This window comes from Gadus morhua, chromosome 2 (assembly GCF_902167405.1).
Source record: "Gadus morhua chromosome 2, gadMor3.0, whole genome shotgun sequence".
Classification (NCBI taxonomy): domain Eukaryota; kingdom Metazoa; phylum Chordata; class Actinopteri; order Gadiformes; family Gadidae; genus Gadus; species Gadus morhua.
This window is the reverse complement of record NC_044049.1, coordinates 6950329-6969943: the sequence shown is the minus strand read 5'-3', so window position 1 is coordinate 6969943 and position 19615 is coordinate 6950329. Positions and strand designations below refer to the sequence as shown.

Genomic DNA, 19615 nt, shown 5'->3' with positions numbered 1-19615 from the left:
TTGGGTGCAGTCTTTCCTTTGTGATGAGGAGGTGGTTGATAATTAGCAGTTGGAACTACAGAAGGATCTGAGGTGGATACAAACCAGTGGAGCCTGTTGGGTTGGTTTCCAGTAGGCCTAAAGCCACAACGCTACACTATATGCAACGCTATAACAAACACAGGATAGGCTCTTCCAGTCTTTCAACATTTTTCAGTGTTTTTTAATGCTTTAGTTGCAGCGTGACATAACATACTTACACCAAACACAAAACTAGAAACCAGACAATAAACAGACAAATAAGGCATTATCTATTAAAGTGCTTAAATTAAATCAGAAATATTCCACTTCAAAGTAAAGTCCCGGGAGTCTGCGTTGTCGACATCCAACGTGGTGTTATGTTGTCGTCAAGTTCCAATTCCAATATTAAAACGGTGCTCCTGCCTGTTAAACCCATCCTGTCCAGTCCACATGTGACGGACACCCATCCTGTACATCCGTCATGGGAACAACCAAAGCCTCCAGAGCCCCAGAACATCAGCATCTCCAGTCTCCAACCGTCTCCACACAGACAGGTGGGAGGCGGTCCAGTCCACCACCACGGGACCCGAAGCCATGGACCTCTGAGCAGTCCGCCGCAGACACAAGATCTCCAGATCCCTTCCATATCCGGTCACTTTGGCAGGAGATCTTCGTAAGGCACTGTGAGGCCCCCCATATACCAGAAGATCCAGAAGATCAGGCTGAGGAAGATGAGGAGCGGCCCTGACAGGATGAAGAAGTCCCAAAAGCTGATGGGTGCAAAGATCCCAGCCAGTAGGAGGCCGAGGCCGACCAGGTCGAAGATCAACGCTAGCACCAGGAACAGGGCACAGCGCTCGTTAGGGTACTTTTTACGACAACAGTCCATCGCGGGGCAGGTAGGGATGTGCTCTCTGCACGGGACGGTAGGATGTTCTGAGGTGTCCGAGGAGAGCTTCGTCAGATAAATGGCTTTTGTTACCCCCCACCCACCTCCCACTTCCCTACAGCACGCCTTTTACATTTCTTACATAGCATAATTTGCAGGACGACCTGTCTCATGGCATTTGACTAACAAAAGGGCCGGTGACTGCGACTTGACGCAGTCCGTCCAGATTCCTCCATAGGGCTGATTGACTGGTTCTAAGTCTTCCCTGAATAGAAACCCTTGATCAGAGTTCAAGTGACACCTTGACACCACATACAGACACTCACGCTGTAATAACAAAGTTTTCCTTAAGAGAGAAGATAAAACAAACAAGAGATTCGAGACGTCATGATGACCAAGATGGCATAGAGCTAGCTTTGTATCCAGTCCGTCCTGTGACACCTTTGGTGAATAGGAGAGCATGGATGTGGACCCTACCAGTTTTGGCAGGCCAATCAGGTGGCATTTGAACTGTAATTGGGCGGAATAGGCATGAAACGAGCATTCCGTGCCACACACTTAAATATAATCTGCTACCTACATACCTGCTAGGGTTGGTTACAGCTGAGCTCATGTGAGCCATCAGGGCGGATAAGATAAGACAAGGCACTTTGTCAGGGAGGATACAATACATGTACTCTATCAGACATTATGGTAGTATGGTTGATGGCAATATCTGATAATAGAACATGCATGTCATCTAGGCTGAGAGAGTCAGGATTTGTAGTGTCCTGATCTACCAATGTCCGGGCTCTCTCTTCCTATGAGCTGGGTATGCCTGAGCTTAAGTATAAGAACATGACAAGAACAACAAGAACATCAAGGAGCATGAATATGGATTTTCTCAAATTATTTGACAAAAGCAATAACCGAAACATGTAAAAGAATCAGATATCCCTCTGTCGGAAGTCTATCCCTCTCTGCCGTCGATAAACCAATGTAACTGAATGTCTCTCTCCCTCACCCATAACGCTAAATTTATTATATTATATTATCAGATTTGTAATCAACCCTACAGTCAAATGAAAAAGCAGTACTTCCTCAGTAATGAGGATTTCAGTCATTGTCTAATTGAAATGTCTAGTGGTTTCTAATTGCTCTAGAAACATCCAATATGACACAGAATACCCGCCACTAATGTGCTGCTTTACAGTGAATCTATCAGACCGGATATCTACACAAGGCAAGTTGATTTCTTGTAAATAACAGAATTTCCTGTAAGGCTTGGGAGTGTTCTTGTTGAGCTGCATCAAATAAAAAGTGAACAGGTTCTTAATTAAATATGTACAAATAGGTTGAGAACCATATATAGCTAGGGTTCTAGTGGACTGTTTCATTTTGTCAGGTTTTCTGGGGACACACACACACACACACAAACCAGTCGGACCGGTGAACTTGTTGCTCTGCAGCAAATCAAACAACAAACATGGACCTAGTATAACTATTCCACGCCCATAGCTACACACACGCATGCACACACTCAGATTCACCGCCATTATATAACAATGAACACATCAGTCCAACCTCCCTCTACACCCAGACAATCAATATTTAAACGATAAACATAAATAAGCAGCATTTGGTGAAAGAAAGAATTGTAGACTATATTATTTTCTGGATGGAATGTCCTCGCATTTCCCCCTACAAAAAGCGTAAAGGGTTCAGAACTCAAGACCTCATGAGCCGCCAAAGAAGAGGGGTTGGCTTCCAGGGGATGGGTGTGACATCATGAGCCTAGGGGTCATCTGAACGAGTGGAAGCAAAATCAAAAGAAAAAAATAAACGATATCGGTTATCTGGGTATTGTGTAATCAAACAATATCGGGATTGATGATTATACAACTGAAATGTGAAATAAATAATGATGATGATTTTTTTACATTTAATTATTCTTTTGAAACCCTTTTGACTTTGTTTGACGTTGTTTTGTGTAAGCAAGGCCTTATGCGGGCCCCGTCTGTACCCGGGTTGGTTATTTTATAAGCAGGTTGTAGATGATATAGGGTTTTGACAGTGTTACTATGGTCTCAGACTCAGATTTATCAGTGGACCTCTGTATTACCGTAGTGGTGGTGGTGGCGGTGCTGGTCTGTCTGACAGCCCGGTGTCGGACCCCTTCTCCTCCGCGGGGGACTCCGAGTCCAGCGAGGCGTCATAACCTTCGTTCTGGTAAGCTGACGACTTGCCCCACGTCACGCGGGACGCCTTGCGAGGGGGTAAGCTCTCCTCTCCGTTGTCTGCCCCATCCTCGAGGAACTTGGCGGGCGGGTCACGTTTGAGCGTGGGGTTCAACTTCTCCGACAGCTTTCGGACCAGCCTCGAGAAGCTGTTGGCGCCTTCGTCGTAGTCCAGGTCCTCCTCGGCCAGCTTGATGTTGCCGACGTACCAGCAGAGCCAGAAGGCGATGCTGATGAAGATCACGATCGAGCCCGTGTAGATCAAGAAGTCGCCGTAAAATTGTCCGCTGATGCGCAGATTCCCGAAGATGCCCAAGAGGAGAAGGACAAACCCGACGACGTCAAACACGACAGCGATTACGAATAGCGAGATGCACTCGCCTATCTTGAACTTCATCATGTTTAGAACACCAGAGACTAGACCTTCATAACGGGAGATGCTGCTTAACCATTGTTACCCTCCGCTCAGCTGACACGCACCTGTGTGGAGACGCCCTGTGACGTCTTTAAGATAAACAAAGCTTTTTGTCACATGCGCTCTGCTCCAGGAGAGTCCAGGTACTTTGCAGATGGTACTAAAGTTGCTCTGTGCTGTTTCCCATGATATAAACAAGGAGGTCGGCTCTGTAGGTGTCACGCGCCATCATGTCTCTGTGTGAAGATGCAAATCATGCACACGATGCAGTCACTATTACACAAACGTCGTTTCTTTTAACATGCGATTTCAAGTCAAATAGCATCCCCCTGTAGGCCCACATCCACACCTCAGGTGTATCAACAGTGAAGAACGGCACATAGAAAACGTTTTCATTCAGGAGGGTTACTATTAGCAGCACTATGTCAGCAGGTGTGACTGTTGTTGCGTACAAAGTTATACAACAATAGTTAAAAGCGGAATGCGTATACATAATGGGTGCATGGCGTCGCTTGTGAAGGATATTCAAATAATATGAAAATGTAATGTTTTGAATTCACGCATCCAACCTTCTCAGACCAGATTAAGTCAAAGTATTTCCTTACATGGAAATGGTTGATGTTTCGAGATTCTACTGTCTGCTTGTAATCACAGAGTCTTAATGGACATGTTCTGTCCGATGGACACTTTAATCACCACAAACCTCTTATCTGACTTGAATTATTCACGAGCCTCTATGCACAATGACATTATGCATTAATGCTGAATTCTTCTGGTGAATTATTGATTGTGAAAGTGCTAGTAAGTGTCCCAATATTAAATACTAAAGTTATTAATGCTGCTTCTCGCCGCAGCGCATCCTGTGCAACCGTGCGTTCTTTGTACAAAAGGAACGTTTGGTTACAGTGAATATGCGTTCTTTGGTATTAGTGACTGAATAGTACGTCTAGCCATGCACGCCTGAGACGACGTTGCCTCCCCGCCCTGAGCTCAACTCACAACCGCGGCATCATCGCCGATATCGCTTGTCCTGCGAACACTCCCGGGCTGACAGAAGGCACAGAGGCTGAAGAGGCGCCCTTTCCCAGTCCCCAGGGTTCCCAGAAGAACACCGTCGGCCACCGAAAACCCCGGCCGAAATGTCATGCGATGAAACCATAACCAACCCCGACCGAGCCGTGTCGCATGAGGTCACGGGGTCAAAAGGGGTCAAACGTTAAACTGGGGCGGCCTGTAGTAGCTGAGTGGGCGTTTGAGCACCGGCTGCTTGCGGTTCTTCTTGGTGATGGGGATGAGGACCACGCCCACCACCAGCACCATCAGCCCGATGGACAGCAGGCCCGGGCCCAGGATGCGGGTCACCTTGTCGAGGTATCCCGTAAAGTACAGTCCACTGATGATGACGCCGCAGGCCAGGAAGCTGCCCCCCGTGGTCATCAGGTGGATGGCGAACCAGTAGACCTGGTAGATCCCCGGGCCGCTGGCCTCGGTGGTCCACAGGGACTCGCTCCGGGACAGGCTGAAGACAGTGCTCTCGGTGCGGCTTGGGGCGTCAGCTGGTCCCGGGACTGGGACAGGGGCACTCCCCCAGCGGGATGTTCTCTGGGCTCCCCGTCATCCTGCCGCCGCCGGCCGCCCGCCCCCTCTCTCCCTCGCTCTCTCTGGGGGAGTGAGACGCCTGGGGGAGAGAGGGAGGGGACGGTTCAGGACCTAGCCCATGGCGGCCCCTGCCTGCTGGACGTCTGTCTCTGTGGTCATACCGCAGGAAGGGTGAAGGCTGCTGCCTGGCACGCGGTGAAGAAGAATGCAATAAATCCTGCAATTATTAATTTGGTTGAAACATCACCCTGCTTTCATCAGCCTCCCCGGCAGATGAAAGCCTCCCCCCCCCCCCCCCACACACACACACACACACTCACTCTTCTCAAGGAGCGGATGAGGAAGTATTTGCGGGTTTGAAAACAGGATTCATCAAAATGTCGGAACTAATGGTAAACCTAGTCGTCTGTTGAAGACGACTAGGTATACCTCAAGAGCAAAGGTCTAACAATAGAATAGTTGGTTTGCAGAGTAGTCAGTAAGTCTGCCCTAGCCCCCCGAAGGATAACACCCACGAGAAACGTGATGAGGTGGTGTGTATGGAATAGCAGTTTGCACTACCCCCCCAAAGGTTTATAGTCTCCACACACCAGGAAACAAATAACGATGAGGTGAATTGACAATGACTAAGAACGCATGACTCATTTCTTGTGGCAATGAATAATTAACTGTAGAAATATCCTCAATGAGTCTGTGTGTCTCCACATGAGAGGTGGACGTTCGATCATAGTGTTTTTCGCCAAACCCTTAACACCGACGCAACCCCATTAAACGACTTTGTAACGTTATTTTCCTGACATTTTGCCGTTCACTCCCACACACCGGACGGAACATCTCCTACCTTCCAAAGGCAGCTCCCCGGGAGGCAGGAGCAGCAGGAGTCCCGGGGTGGTAACCCGGCACGGGAGGTTTCTGGGTGTGATCCCGGATTACAGGTTCCTGGGTGTGATCCCGGAGCAGAGGTTCCTGGGTGTGATCCCGGAGTAGAGGGTCCTGGTGTGATCCCGGAGCAGAGGTTCCTGGGTGTGATCCCGGAGTAGAGGGTCCTGGGTGTGAACCCGGAGAAAGATATCCAGGGTCTGAACCTGGAGCAGGAGGTCCTGGGTGGCAGCGTTCAGGACTGCAGCGCAGCGGGATCTCTTGACGGCGCTTTGTCAGTGAGAGGAGTGGAGAAAGCAGCTCTGACAGCCAGGCTGTCCCCACCCACCTCCCACCCTCTTCCTGCTCCGCTCCTCCACCTCCTCTGGAGAATCCCGGACCACCACCACACCACCTCCACCATCATCATCATCATCATCATCATTATCATCATCAGCAGCATCATCCTCTCTACCAGCTCCCACCACCGCCACTCCCTGGCAACATCCTGGTCCAGGAATCATCTCTCGCTCCATTCCCTGTGGATGCTGTACTGAGCGTGCTCAGACCGCGTCTGACTGCGAGCACCTACGCCCTCCTGCCATTAACCGGTCTGGGGCGTAGGGGAGGAGAGCACTCCCGGGGAGAGAGGAGAGGGTAGTTTGGAATGCCAGATAGCTCAAGAGAGCACCACTGATAGGAACCGCTATGAAATGTCCGCCTGATGTGTTTGCCCCACAATGGGCTGGGGAAGGCCGGATGTGGGCTAGCAAATAGCTTTCTGCCCGAGCTAGATCGATGAAGCAGACATTCCCTGGCTTTCCGATCAACACCGATACGTTGGCCTAGCATTGATCTGTAAGTGGCCTGGGGCCTTTATCTGCAAGTATTGTTCTGCATACATCTGATTGATTGGCGTGCGGTGTTGGTATGTTTGTGTGTGTGTGTGTGTGTGTGTGTGTGTGTGTGTGTGTGGTGTGTGTGTGTGTGTGTTGTCTAGGCTCAACAACGAATTGCTGGGGGGGCAGCAAATTAGATTGTTTTGAAGTCTAATCATGGAGAGGTACAGGATGTCTTGGTGTCCTGGACCTGAGAGACTGGTACCTGGCCCTGGTTCCATTAAGGAGTCTGCTGTTCGCCACTCGATCAGAACACGATCCTGAAGTTTGCCCTCTTAACCCAATAACCGCCCCCAACACACACAGAAAACACACCCACACACACAATCCTCTCAGTCGGAAAAAGGTCTCCTATTGATTGATGATGGTGCACAGGCACAGCACGTGCCACAGTCACACTTGTTTTCAGCAAATGTCATTGGATTATCTGGCTTAAATTTCCCTATAGGCTCTCTCCTCTCTCTCTCTCTCCTCTCTCTTCTCTCTCTCTCTCTCTCTCTCTCTCTCTCTCTCTCTCTCTCTCTCTCTCTCTCTCTCTCTCTCTATCTCGACCATGCAATGATCCCTTACAATCAGCAGAGGGCAGTGCTGACCTATACCTTGACTGCATGAACGCTTCAAACCGAGTGTTTAATTGACTATCAGCAAGATACCGCCTATCATTGCTATTACAAATGTTTATTCTCTCTGCCGCCTTTCGGGTTAATTAGTCTGAATCAACTCTTTACAAACCCGCTCATTCGTAATCTCCTAAATCAAACTCTTTAATCTCACAGCGACGTGGACGAAATTAATTATCCGCGGCATGTAATGGGCCATCTTGTGATTAGGGTATGCACCGTTTTCCTCAACGGCCCATTGGATTCCAACTGTAATTTGGAGTCGTTTAAGGATCTGAGAAATATCTGCAAAACTGTTCTGCTTGCTGTTAAATCGGTGACAGCATCATCCTCGGGTTGATGCTGTCACCGATTTAATGTCTTCAAGGTCGGCGGACGTTGTGAAATTATTGCAATTCCTGAGGATTTAGAGGGAAATTAAGTTTGACGTTCAAACCATTGTTGTGAATGAATGTATTAAAATGATTCATTAGGTCTGCGTGGGGACAGTTTGATGACTGAAGGTGAAGAAAGAAACAAAGAAACACAAGTGTGTGTGTGTGTGTGTGTGTGTGTGTGTGTGTGCGTGTGTGCGCGTGTGCGTGTGTGTGTGTGTGTGTAAGAGAAAGAAAGAACCAGAGAGAGACATAAGTGAAAGAAAGGAGGAGAAGATGGGTTTACTGAGAGAGAGAGAGAGAGAGAGAGAGAGAGAGAGAGAGAGAGAGAGAGAGAGAGAGAGAGAGAGAGAGATTTGAGAGAAGCATGACAGGTACAGTGAGATATATAGAGATAGAGAGAGCAGGAAAGAGAGAGGAGAGAAAGTGAGAGAGAGAGAGAGAGAGAGAGAGAGAGAGAGAGAGCATGACAGGGAGAGATGAAGACGTAGCCATCTGCGCTCATTGGACTTTTAACTGAGGTAATAGTCTCACAAATCAGACTTTAGATTAATATCAGAAGTCAAACCACCTCAATTCTTGGCGAAAGGGATCTTTCACTTTCCTTTGTTTCATAAATTGTCAACAATTTGATTAACCTAGCATAGGGTTTATTTACATTAAATTTGGATTTGACCTCTCTTGAGTACTCTCAAAATGGCGGAGCATCGCCAACGAGCCCGCCCTATAGTGTATTGTCGGACAGAGGAGGAATATGACAGACCGAGGCCCAGGAGGCCGAATCGACTGGTAGCCTCAGATGTTAATCTCTTCCCCTGCTGCAGAGAACTGGCGAGACTAAGACTCTTCCAACAACAACACCGACGCCACCCTGTCGGAGCACCGCTGCCTGGGATCAACGCGCACCCTTTGACCGGGAGAAGGAGCACGCATCGCCCCGTGACTCTTCTGTAAACATCAGCAGGCGACTCCACCATCAGCGTGTACACGAACCCGCGCCTCCGCTCGTTTACATATCGGGGTGTGAAGCGTATTTGCAGGAGGTGACCTTGGGCTGCTAATGAATGGGCTTTGCATATTTGTGTCTTCTTGCGAATGAGTTCTAGCCAGGCGAGGAGCAGGGTTTCTGCACTTCGCCTGCACCCCCCCCCCCCCAACCCTCTCCTTCAGAGTCAAGACCAAATTTAAAAATATTCTGATTTTTCAGATTCCAACGAGGTCCAGCTGTTAGACCCATCACAACCCTCTCATCAGAGCTCCAGAGGCCTGTGCTTTGCACATGGAAGACTCAAGAGAAGTCAGGAATCAAACCTGTAACCCGGCCTACCCTCAGGCTACGGCGGTGGACTTGGAGAGGTTGAGGAGTATGTGTGTGTGTGTGTCTGTGTGTGTGTGTCTATGTGTGTGTGTTCTACATAAACAGATCAATCTCTTGAACTTTGTTTTTGTAGCCTGCTGATTGATGGCGATCGAAGCTAGCCTCTGTCGCCGTGACGATCTGCTGGTCACCCACTGGCGGTCCAAGACCACCGCTGCGTCTCCTAAAGAAAATGTGTGTGTGTGTGTGTGTTTGTGTGTACGTGTGTTTGAATGTGTGTATTTGTGTGTGTGTTGGGGATCATGTGGTTTTCACAAACTGCTTTTAAATCATTATTGGCACATAGTGGCGGTAAATGCGTCCCTCTGTCCGCCTGTCTGTCTGTCAGAGGGAGAGACAGAAAGAGAAAGTGAGAAACAAAGATAAGCAAAGGGAGAGAGGCTCCTCTGTGTCCCAAGCCTGAATAGCAGGTCGCGGCGTCGCTAAACACCGCGCTAGCCGTTAGCCGCGGCGCTCCTGGCAACGGCCGGCCCCTGAGAACCAATAAGGTCTAACGATGTCGTCGTGGCAACATAACGACAGAGTTATGACACGCTGACGTCCCGTTTCATACGGTGGGAGAGGGTTATGAGGACGGACCCCCGGGGCCCCTGGGAAATAAGGGCCCCTCTCTCTCTCTCCTCTCTCTCTGGGGGGGAGGGGCAGGGGTCAATCTGCTACTTATTACATCTCAACGACTGATCTAGAAGAGAGGGGGGGGGGGGGGGTGGGGGGGGTGGGAGGGAGAGGGAAAGAGAGGGAGTGAGAGTGAGATTAAGGGGAGAAAGAGAGAGGTAGAGGGAGTGAGAGGGAGATGGATGGGAGGAAGAGAGAGGTAGAGGGAGGGTAAGGTTAAGACGGGAGGGAGAGAGAGAGGTAGAGGGAGTGAGAGGGAGATTGAGGGGAGAAATAGAGAGGTAGAGGGAGGTAGAGGTACAGAGGGGGAGGGAGAGAGGTACAGGGAGGGATGGTTACAGAGGGGGAGGAAGGGATGGAGGAAGAGGGAGAGAGGGGATGAGCAGCAAGGAAGGGAGAGGGAAGGGGGAGAGAAAGAGAGAGGATGGAATTTTGTGTCATCTCCGTATTCTTCGTACAGTTCAGAGGTGAAAGTAGCACTCAAAGAGCTATTTGATGGTCTTGGAGGCCAGAGAGCATTTGACCTCTAAATGAGTCCCTTATGGCTCCATGTTGAACCGTCATCAGGACTAACAGCGGTGGTTGTGACGCATGCTGGAGAAGTAGAATAGGGCGTCCGTGCTTCACTCGCGGTGACTGAAACCTCTGCACAGAGAGAGTTGTCTTCTGGACATTACTTCTTAACCAGAGGAAACGACCGTAACTGGAAAATTGCACCTTTCTGCTCACTTTTGCTCCCTTTACAGCCAGTGTGTCAATATTTTCAGGCGTTGCCACTTGGGTATTATTGCTGCCGTGAAGGAATAGTTCATCTTCAAAGCTCCACTTAACATCGCTCACAAAGGCCAGGCTTTCTCGCCTTCGCTGCTGACCTTTGTGTCTCTTATTTTTTATTTATTTCATCTCCAATAGAGGTCCTACGTGTTCAGAAATACCAAACAGTTTACACAGGAATATTGGGCATTATTTCGATACTTTTAGTTACCAAAATAATTATAATTGAATCCTGACGGTTATTTTACCGGTGATGTCGCCCTTGGTTCGCACCTGAGCTTACTTATTCAGCCAATCGTAGAACACTTCAGAAATAATCAACTCACCATAGAGGACAGAAATATTTTTGTCAGGTCTTTTACTCTCTAATGGCGAACACACGCCACCAACACTGCCAATATCAGGTACACATGCTCACGTACAATAACATGCGGTCAATTTGAATCTGTGTTTACATCTTATACTAAGCTCTTAAAGCTTGTGCTTTTAAGTGTAGATGTGCACCAGGATCAATCCGTAGCAATACTATAAAACCCACTGCATCACCTTTAATCTAAAATAAGTTATTTCAGGGTTTGGTACCCTTGAACCAATCCATACTCTCTCTCTCTCTCCCTCTCTCTCTCTCTCTCTCTCTCTCTCTCTCTCTCTCTCTCTCTCTCTCTCTCTCTCTCTCTCTCTCTCCGTCTAATACATTACAAACAATCCTTATGTCTCTCACTCTCTCCTCTCCCTTTAATTAATTTTCCAGGGGATCATTCGGTTATTCAGCCCAGGGCGAAGATTTGGTGTTTGTTTCAGAGGCCTCCTCCTCCCTGTCCTCCTCTCCCCCTGTCCTCCTCTCCTCCCTCCTCTCCCTCTCCTCCCTGTCCTCCTCTCCTCCCTGTCCTCCTCTCCTCCCCGTCCCCCTCTCCTCCCAGTCCTCCTCTCTCCCTGTCCTCCTCTCCTCCCTCCTCTCCTCCCCCTCCCCCTCTCCTCCCTGTCCTCCTCTCCTCCCCGTCCCCCTCTCCTCCCAGTCCTCCTCTCCTCCCTCCTCTCCTCCTCCACCCCTCCACCCAGCCCTCCTCTCCTCCCTCCTCTCCGGGAGGTATTTACAGCCACTCCCGTACTGATGGAGCTCCTGTATCTCCTCTCTCCGGTGGAGTCCTGGGAGGAGGTTGTGTTATCTGTATGCTTACAGGCACCACACCACAGTGACTTCTAACCCGGGGGTATGCAGACAAAGGGGGTACGTGTTTGCTAAATATGTTTTACTGATTACTGTTGATCAAAAGACCAGAAATAGAAGCAGGCTTCTTCCATTTTAGGAGAACTAGATCAGTTGTCCGATGGACTTTGCCATGTAAACTGTTCAAACTCCTTCTGGTTCCAAGGATTCATTCTATATATATGCCAAAAGTCAGATTGGCAAATAAGACTGTAGATGTTGGAGACCAGGTAGAGTCAATATCACGTCAATTCCGGGTTTCACCTGAATAACAAGTGGTGAATAATAATAAGTCTGGGAATGTTCACGGAGGGTTATTTCAGCAGGAGAACGTTGGAGGCAGTAGGGACATTAGTGATATTGACACAATCTTCTGCTGATAAGGAGAGAGTCTGTTTGACTGTCAGAGCGAGTCACATGGCCAGAATGAGGACAATCATTTGGACTAATATTGATCTGTTCTGTTATATTTTTGTCTCTCTGACGGACAATATGCATACGTTTCTTTGTCGGAATATTGATAAAGGGGACAGACACAGAATTTAATGACCAGGCAGACTGCGGTCTGATGGCCGCACGCACCATCAAGTTTCCCTCCTAGAAAACGTTAATCGCACCGATCCGAGGATCAACAGTCAGCCGGCGGCGTGGAACTAGCTTCGATACGCAAGGCATTTCGCTCACGTGCGTCGTGTTTGTCGAGGGAAACATTAACATTCCCGTGTTTATGAGGAGCCAACACCACCGCGACCCAGAGTCATCTCAACCTCGCCGTTCATTAAAAAAAGCGCATTTTTCCAGGGACCAACACGCTGAATAATTCATGCGCCTGTGCACCGGCAGCTGGTTCAGCCCGCTACTGAGGCTGACTCCCCCGAATCTTAATGGCGGCTTCGCCTTCCCAAACCTCAGGGACGAACACGGACGTCTGACCTTACAAACAAATCCTTTTGCTCTCGCCCAGTTTGGAGTTTCAAACGTTTGTGGCGCTAGCCCTGTAGCTAGTTTCAAGGCGGGCGAAGAAGGTCAGCCGATGAAACGTAAAAGACGAAAAGGATTCTGCCTTTCTCTCTGTGCAACTTAATCTTCTCTGAAGGAAACGCTTAAACCCAGGGATGAATCGGAACATAACAGAAAGGAGCTGCTATAACAGCTGGGACTGGATTTGTTTGGTCTCATAATGTATGTATTTCAGCTTTAGAGACAATATATATATATATATATATACATACATTTGTATAAATTAATATACATTTCAGTTCTGCGGAAGTGATAGTAGTGATATTTGGTCAAAATTTGAGACGTTACCAGGTACTTTAAACAAAAATATAGACCTGAACTGAAAATTCAAAGAAACCGGCCTGGAACAACCCTTCACAAATTTAGTAAGCAGCTGAAATTAAATAAATGCAATTCTTAGTTCTGTGCTTAATAAGTCAAGTTAATAGTAATGAGTGAACGGAACCATATCATATCTGAGACGCAGATGTTTTTCATATTGAGAGACTAATCACTCGTGAAAGCTTTAAATTCTCCACCCCGGTGGGCGTGGCCATCTTGTGCAAAACAAATTAATAATCGCGCTATTCGTTGAGACGCTGGCAAAATCAAGGACTCTTTGAATCTAAAGCTAAACGATCTTCTTTCTCCTCTAAACTCACAGCATTTTGACCTCAGAATGAAAGTTGAGTTTTGTGTATTTATATGTTAAGTATTCTCTCTGCGTTGCCAACCTGGGGCGTGTCCAGATTAGTTGAGTAGGGCTGGCTGGGGGTAGTTGGGGGGGACGGACCAGACCACATCACTCACTTTGTACAATGATCTGGAGAATGTGAACATCATACAAGTAACTTACTGCACACGAAACAAATCCACAATACGACAGGAAGGGGAGCCAGGGGGAGAGTGTAGTGAGGAGTGAGTGGTAGGGAGGATTGTGTAGGGAGGAGGGTATAGGGAGTGGAAAGAGGAGAGATCGGGTTCTTCCCCCTCCTGTTCCTCCTCCTCCTCCTTTCCTCTACTGTCCCCTACTCCTACGCCCCCTCCTCCTCTCTCGTCCTCCTCTCTGCTCTGGGAGGGAACTTAGTTTTCCTAAATGAGATACCTCATCGCTAGCATGGAGGCTTGGAAAAGACTCGGGAAGTCAAGCTGTCTCCAGGCACTGGCTATAAGCATGCTTAAAGAGGCGGGCTAAGGGTAAGCTAAGGTGTCGAGGAGCGAGTGTAGGAAGAAAAGAACGTAGGGAGGAGAGAACGTAGGGGAGGAGAGGGTGTAGAGAGGAGAGACTGTGGGGAGGAGAGGGTGGAGGCTGGAGGGATAGGGGAGGACAGAGTCTTTGTTTCTGGTAGTAAATACATTGCACTTTCTATTTTACTCATTTCTTGCATATGTTTTCTTTTACTTATCTATTATTTTATTTTATTGTATGACAATGTTTATATGTGAAGCACTTTGAGTCTGCCTTGTGTATGAAAAGTGCTATATAAATAAAGTTGCCTTGCCTTGCCTTGCCTTGCCTTGCCTTGCCTAGTGACAGGGGACTGCTGAGAGTCTGCGAGAGCGATGGCGGGTGAGAAAACAAGGTCAGGAAGAGCCTGTCATCTAGGACGGACCTCCTCTAGAGAGAGGCTCCTCTCTGCTGCTCGGACGCTCACCTCAACGTGCCACTGGTCCGCCGGGCTGCCCTAGAAGAGCTGGTCCAGGTGTAACTGGTCCAGATGTAACTGGTCTGCTAGAACTGGTCTGGTCAAACTGGTCCTGTGAGAGCTGGTCTGGTAGAACTGGTCCTGGTAGAGCTGGTCTGGTAGAACTGGTCCGGTAGAACTGGTCATGGGAGAACTGTCTTTGTAGAACTGGTCTGGTAAAACTGGTCTGGTAGAACTGTTCTGGTAGAACTGCAATGGTAGAACTGCAATGGTAGAATGGTCTGATTTTACTGGTCCTGATTAAACTTTTCTGATTGGGGCTGTCTGATTGGTTCTGGCTTAATCGGTTCTGGTCTAATTGATCCAGACTCAAGCCATCAAACATAAAAAGGTTTTGCAGTGTGTACGTGTGTTTTATTGAGAGCAAGCCCACCTGCATGTGTGTGTTTGTGTGCACGTGCACTTATGTCTGTGTGTGAGTTCATGTGCATGTGATAGCATGTGTTATGCTTTTAAGGGTGATCATTTGCCCTGTTTGATTAATGCACGGTGCACCTGCTCCTCCTCTCTCCTCTCTCCTCCTACTCTCTGCTCCTCTCTCCTGGGAGGAATCTCAGCTTAGTTTTCCTAAATGAGATGCCTCATCGCTAGCATGGAGGCTTGGAAAGACTCAGGTAGTAAAGAGGCAGCTAAACTACAAAATAAATTCACTCCGTTTTAGGGAACTTTTTGACTTGCACAAGCTGAACAATCGAAAGGGATGTTGTGTAATAGATAAATATCACACCTACACACGCACACACACAGAAACAACACACACACCTCACAAATGTCTCTGACAGCGACACTTAAAAAACTCACATTCTCACTGTTTCTCTCACACTAAGACACGTATGCACACTACATACACACACGTCAATACACTCACACACACACTCTGATCTCTGCTGGCGGGTGCCTTCCTCTGCAGATCGCTCCAGCAGGAAGTGATGTGATCGACAACTTCCTGCTGAGCGCTAGGAAGAGTGTGTTGAACGCCTGGGTCTGATCATGTTCTAGCAGCAGGTAGTCCCGCCCCCCCATGGACATACCAACAATTCCACAAGCGTTTGTAACTTCTCCCATCAGAACTCCCTCAAACCCCTCTCCCAACACTACTCCCCCCCCCCCCCTCAACCCTACTCCGTCCCCACGTACTTGGAGAACACCGCTCAGAGTCTGCACACGGCCCTTTTGCCGGTCAATAACCTAAGTACGTCAGGACGTGCGGGCCTCCCAGAGCTTAGAAGCATGTTGGCTTCTCTGCAGAGGTTTGGGTCAAGTGATCGCTGATTGGTCGAGCAGCGGAATATGCATAGAGTGTTTTTCAACAGCCGACATGGGAATAGACTGGCAGCACCTGGGTCGCCAGTCACCCCTCCCACATCCTCTTACAATGATTAGTCGTGATCAGATATATATTATGTACCATAGGTGACCTATCTCGGGGGCGGGGAATTAAAGCAACAAGGCAAGGTATTGGTCATTGGTAATTGGTCGCCTGGCCTAAGCTGCTGGGAGAGATAGTCTGCAAGGCTGTAGGGAGAAAGAGAGCGAGGGGAAACTAAACGCCTTTGACCAGAAGAGAGACTGAGAGAGAGACGAAAGCTAAGAGAAAGAGAGAGCAACTAATAGAAAATAACAGAAAGGGAGAGAAAGAAGAAGAGTATCAGCCCATGAGGATCCGTAGTTTGTTTTCATTCACTAATTTGTTTGTGAACACATGAACGACTCAGAACTGTCCAAGTATAAAAGTAATTAAAATAAAGCTGATTATCAAAATAACCTAAATAATCCCTTTCAAGTTTATTTACGTTTCAAGAGAGGTAACATCCTCCCGGAAAGAGCGAGGGAGATCAATCACACGGATAGGAAGAGATGGAGAGAGAGGGGGAGCAAGGGAGAGCAATAGACGGAGACGTATAGAGAGAAGATGGAGGAGAGAAACAAATAAAGAGGAGAAACAGATGAATGGAAAGAGCAAGAGAGAGAATCAGTTGTTATCTCGGCCCCAGACTGAGGGAGAGAAGGGACGGTGGTGATTAATGTGAAGCTGTTGACCGCTCCGATACAAGCCATCTTAATCCATCAGGCTGTCAGCCAGAACTCAGCACAACAAAGCAGACCTTTCTTCTGGAAATGTTCCAAATCACAGAAGAATAAGGAAATAACCACTGCGACTCGGCGAAGTCTTAACCGCGTTGGACAAGAGTGCCCTCAGATCATCGTTCTGTTGTTTCTTCAGTTGCTGGGTGTGTCACTCAATCAGCGTTTGCTCTGTCCATATTTACCTTCTAGTGTTCTCGAAATGTTCTTTTGGGTCAGGGTTCAGAGTTGAGTTAAGAGAGTTGAGTTACACCGCGTGAATAGCAACAGAACTGCTGACATTTATTCTCCTGCGTCTGTAAGTCTGCGCTTTCTCGTCTCTTCAACCATGTATTAAAAATGCATAGGGTGTAAAGACCTTAGACTTAGGAATGATAGGCCTAGGGCTTATGGACCAAGGACGTATATACCTAGGGCCTAGATATCGAGGACACAGAGGCCTCGGTGGTATATACCAAGGATGTAGAGACCAAGGATCTATAGACCTAGGACATAGAGGCGTAGGGCGTAGGATTCGGGTTAGGCTAGGGCATCTTGTTATAGGATACCTACAGGTAGACTACTGACATCAGGGTTCAAACCCAGAACCTTTATTTTCTGGGTTCTACCCTCCAACTGACCTGGACCTAGACTTTCCGGCACACGTTAAATGAATCCCTCCTGCAGTTTATTTACGAGAGTTATACTGATAATCACTTCATCCACAGCGTGTCTAAACTTCAGAAAACTCGACCGAAGAGCCAATCAACAACTTCATGAATAAAGGTCCTCCTCTCCCGTGATGTGGGAGGAAGAATCTCCCATCATCCGCCTGTAATGACTCTAATTATGCACATCATCATCACAATCACCATCACCATCAACATCATCATCATCATCATCAGCCTGGCCTCGACCCCTCCCCTCCCCGCCTTCCTTGATGGCCCAGCAATGGCGACCACGGGCATGTCATCAGCTGTTGGGAGAAGGTGATTGGTCAAGGCTCATTAAGATGGCCGCCACCGCCACTCGCGTCATTACCCAACAGGTCTGTGTCCTGATCGCCCAAACCTCACAGGTTCCATCTGGGGAACCACAGACCCTTGATCACCCCGTCCCGAAATGAGTAATACCCCCCCACCCCCACCCCCATTGGCTCAGCAGCCTAGATTGGCATTTAGGAAGAAGTTGTTGTTTATAGTCTGCATGACTTTGAGGAGTGAAAGGACTACTGAAGATATCAGGTAAATAAACAAAATCGTTTGGAAAAGGCAGCAGTGTGGGTTGAGCGGCCACCCAGCAGCCGTCCGTACAGGCGATTAGGCCTCACCGTGCTCCATGCTGGAAATAGGCAAGAACAAAATAACCCGTCTGCGGGGCAAATGAACAAAGGCATACCTTGCATACGCCTTTTTATTTATGCAAACATATTTCTCCCGGCACTTCTTGCACCATGGAGGATTGGTGACTTGCCTGACCCGATTTATTTTCTTTTATTCCCGCCATCGGATTTCTGATTCCCACTCTCCACACGACCCTGCTGGTCTCAGCAGGGGCACCGAAGAGAGAAAACACGTTGGAAAACAGTCGACTTCTTCAGCCCCATCCAGCCGGAAAGAAAACGACTTCTTTGGATGTATGCTGCCCGCTTCAGTGTTCCCCCAGCGAAGGGGCCCCTGCTATAGGCCCCGGCCCCCGTCTCTCTGGGGGCCCGGCCGGGGACCCTCATTAGGCCGACTCTGAGGCGTCGTAGGATCGATGGAAGGGGGGGCGGGAGGGGGAGTTTTAGCGGCTGTCTGGGTGGTATTTTGCCAGGCCCGGGGCCTATTGGGGCCCGCAGACACATTCATCTTCCACCGACTAGCAGGGACGACCGATGGAGGAGCTGGGGCACAGGAATAAATACACACACACAGACCAATACACGTACACACACACACACACACACGCGGATATACAGTTCATACACACACCGTCTTAAAATACGGCCATGTATACAGTCACATATACACTAACACAAACTAACACACACACACGCTCAAAAACCTGCATAGACCAGATGTATTCACAGACACACACGGACAAACAAACATTCACACAATCACACCAGCATGTAGGAACCAACACACACACACACACACACACACACACACACACACACACACACACACACACACACACACACACACAAACTACTCCCCGCTCCGGTGCTTATGGAGCCTGCGGGGGCGCTGGCTCGGCAGCGTGGCTGTGAATGAAACAAGCACACCTCACTGTGCGGCTGATCGATCGCAGGAGGAGGAAATTATTCGGAAATCTTCCGTCTTCACCAGCTGGTTAACCACAGAGCTCAGAGCCCCACGGTAGCTGCCCTCACGCCATCAGAGCACAAGGTTGTTCTGTATACCAGGTCCTGAGAGTGAAGTGGTAAAATAGGCTGTAAACAGGAACATAATCTGACACCGTGACCATGAAACCTCGTCCCCCGTCACCGACATCCCCTCGATCCTGACCACCAGACGTCATCAGCACCCGGACTACGAACTAGATGGCGAGATGTTCAAGGGTTATGACATGAGAACCCTTGACCGCCGATCTGATGCTACGCCACGCCATGCCGCCTCCAGCATGGCGCTCCATCCGACGAAGCCGCCTCCCCCCCGCCCCCGTCCCTAAACCCCCACGGACGAATCAAAACGCCTCAACATAACGGCAATGACCGCCATATTCCTGGCTCCATCTAAATGCTAATGGCGACGCAGCTAAAGCGAGCGAGGAGGTCCAGTGCGCCTGCTCGCCTAATGTGTGTGTCGTGGAGGTGATTGGGGCCTTCTTGCTTTGTGCTGATATACTCAACGCTTTGAGATCACTATCTCCCTGATAGACAAGGGGGTGTGGTGACCACAGGAGCGAGGGGAGGGGAGGAGAGGGGGAAGAGAGGGAGGGGAGGAATCAGGAGAGGGGAGGAGTGAGGGAAAGTGGGTATCGAGAGGAGTGTGGGG

General features: G+C 48.8%; 2 protein-coding genes across 2 annotated transcripts; both read right to left on the bottom strand.

The window, feature by feature from the left end:
* Positions 1–172: 172 nt before the first annotated feature.
* Positions 173–4693, bottom strand: tmem238l (transmembrane protein 238 like). The gene is made up of 2 exons (XM_030349658.1): positions 2991–4693; positions 173–2674 (listed from the first exon to the last, which is right to left on the bottom strand). Exons 1-2 carry the CDS (start codon positions 3503–3505, stop codon positions 2605–2607), a joined length of 585 nt encoding a protein of 194 aa, XP_030205518.1. The 5' UTR covers positions 3506–4693; the 3' UTR covers positions 173–2604.
* On the bottom strand, positions 4677–5305 carry pirt (phosphoinositide interacting regulator of transient receptor potential channels). Its single transcript, XM_030349669.1, is given in 3 exon segments — positions 4677–5070; positions 5073–5099; positions 5102–5305. Coding segments are annotated over 3 exon segments (405 nt in total). The 5' UTR covers positions 5139–5305; the 3' UTR covers positions 4677–4729.
* Between the last annotated feature and the right edge of the window lie 14310 nt (positions 5306–19615).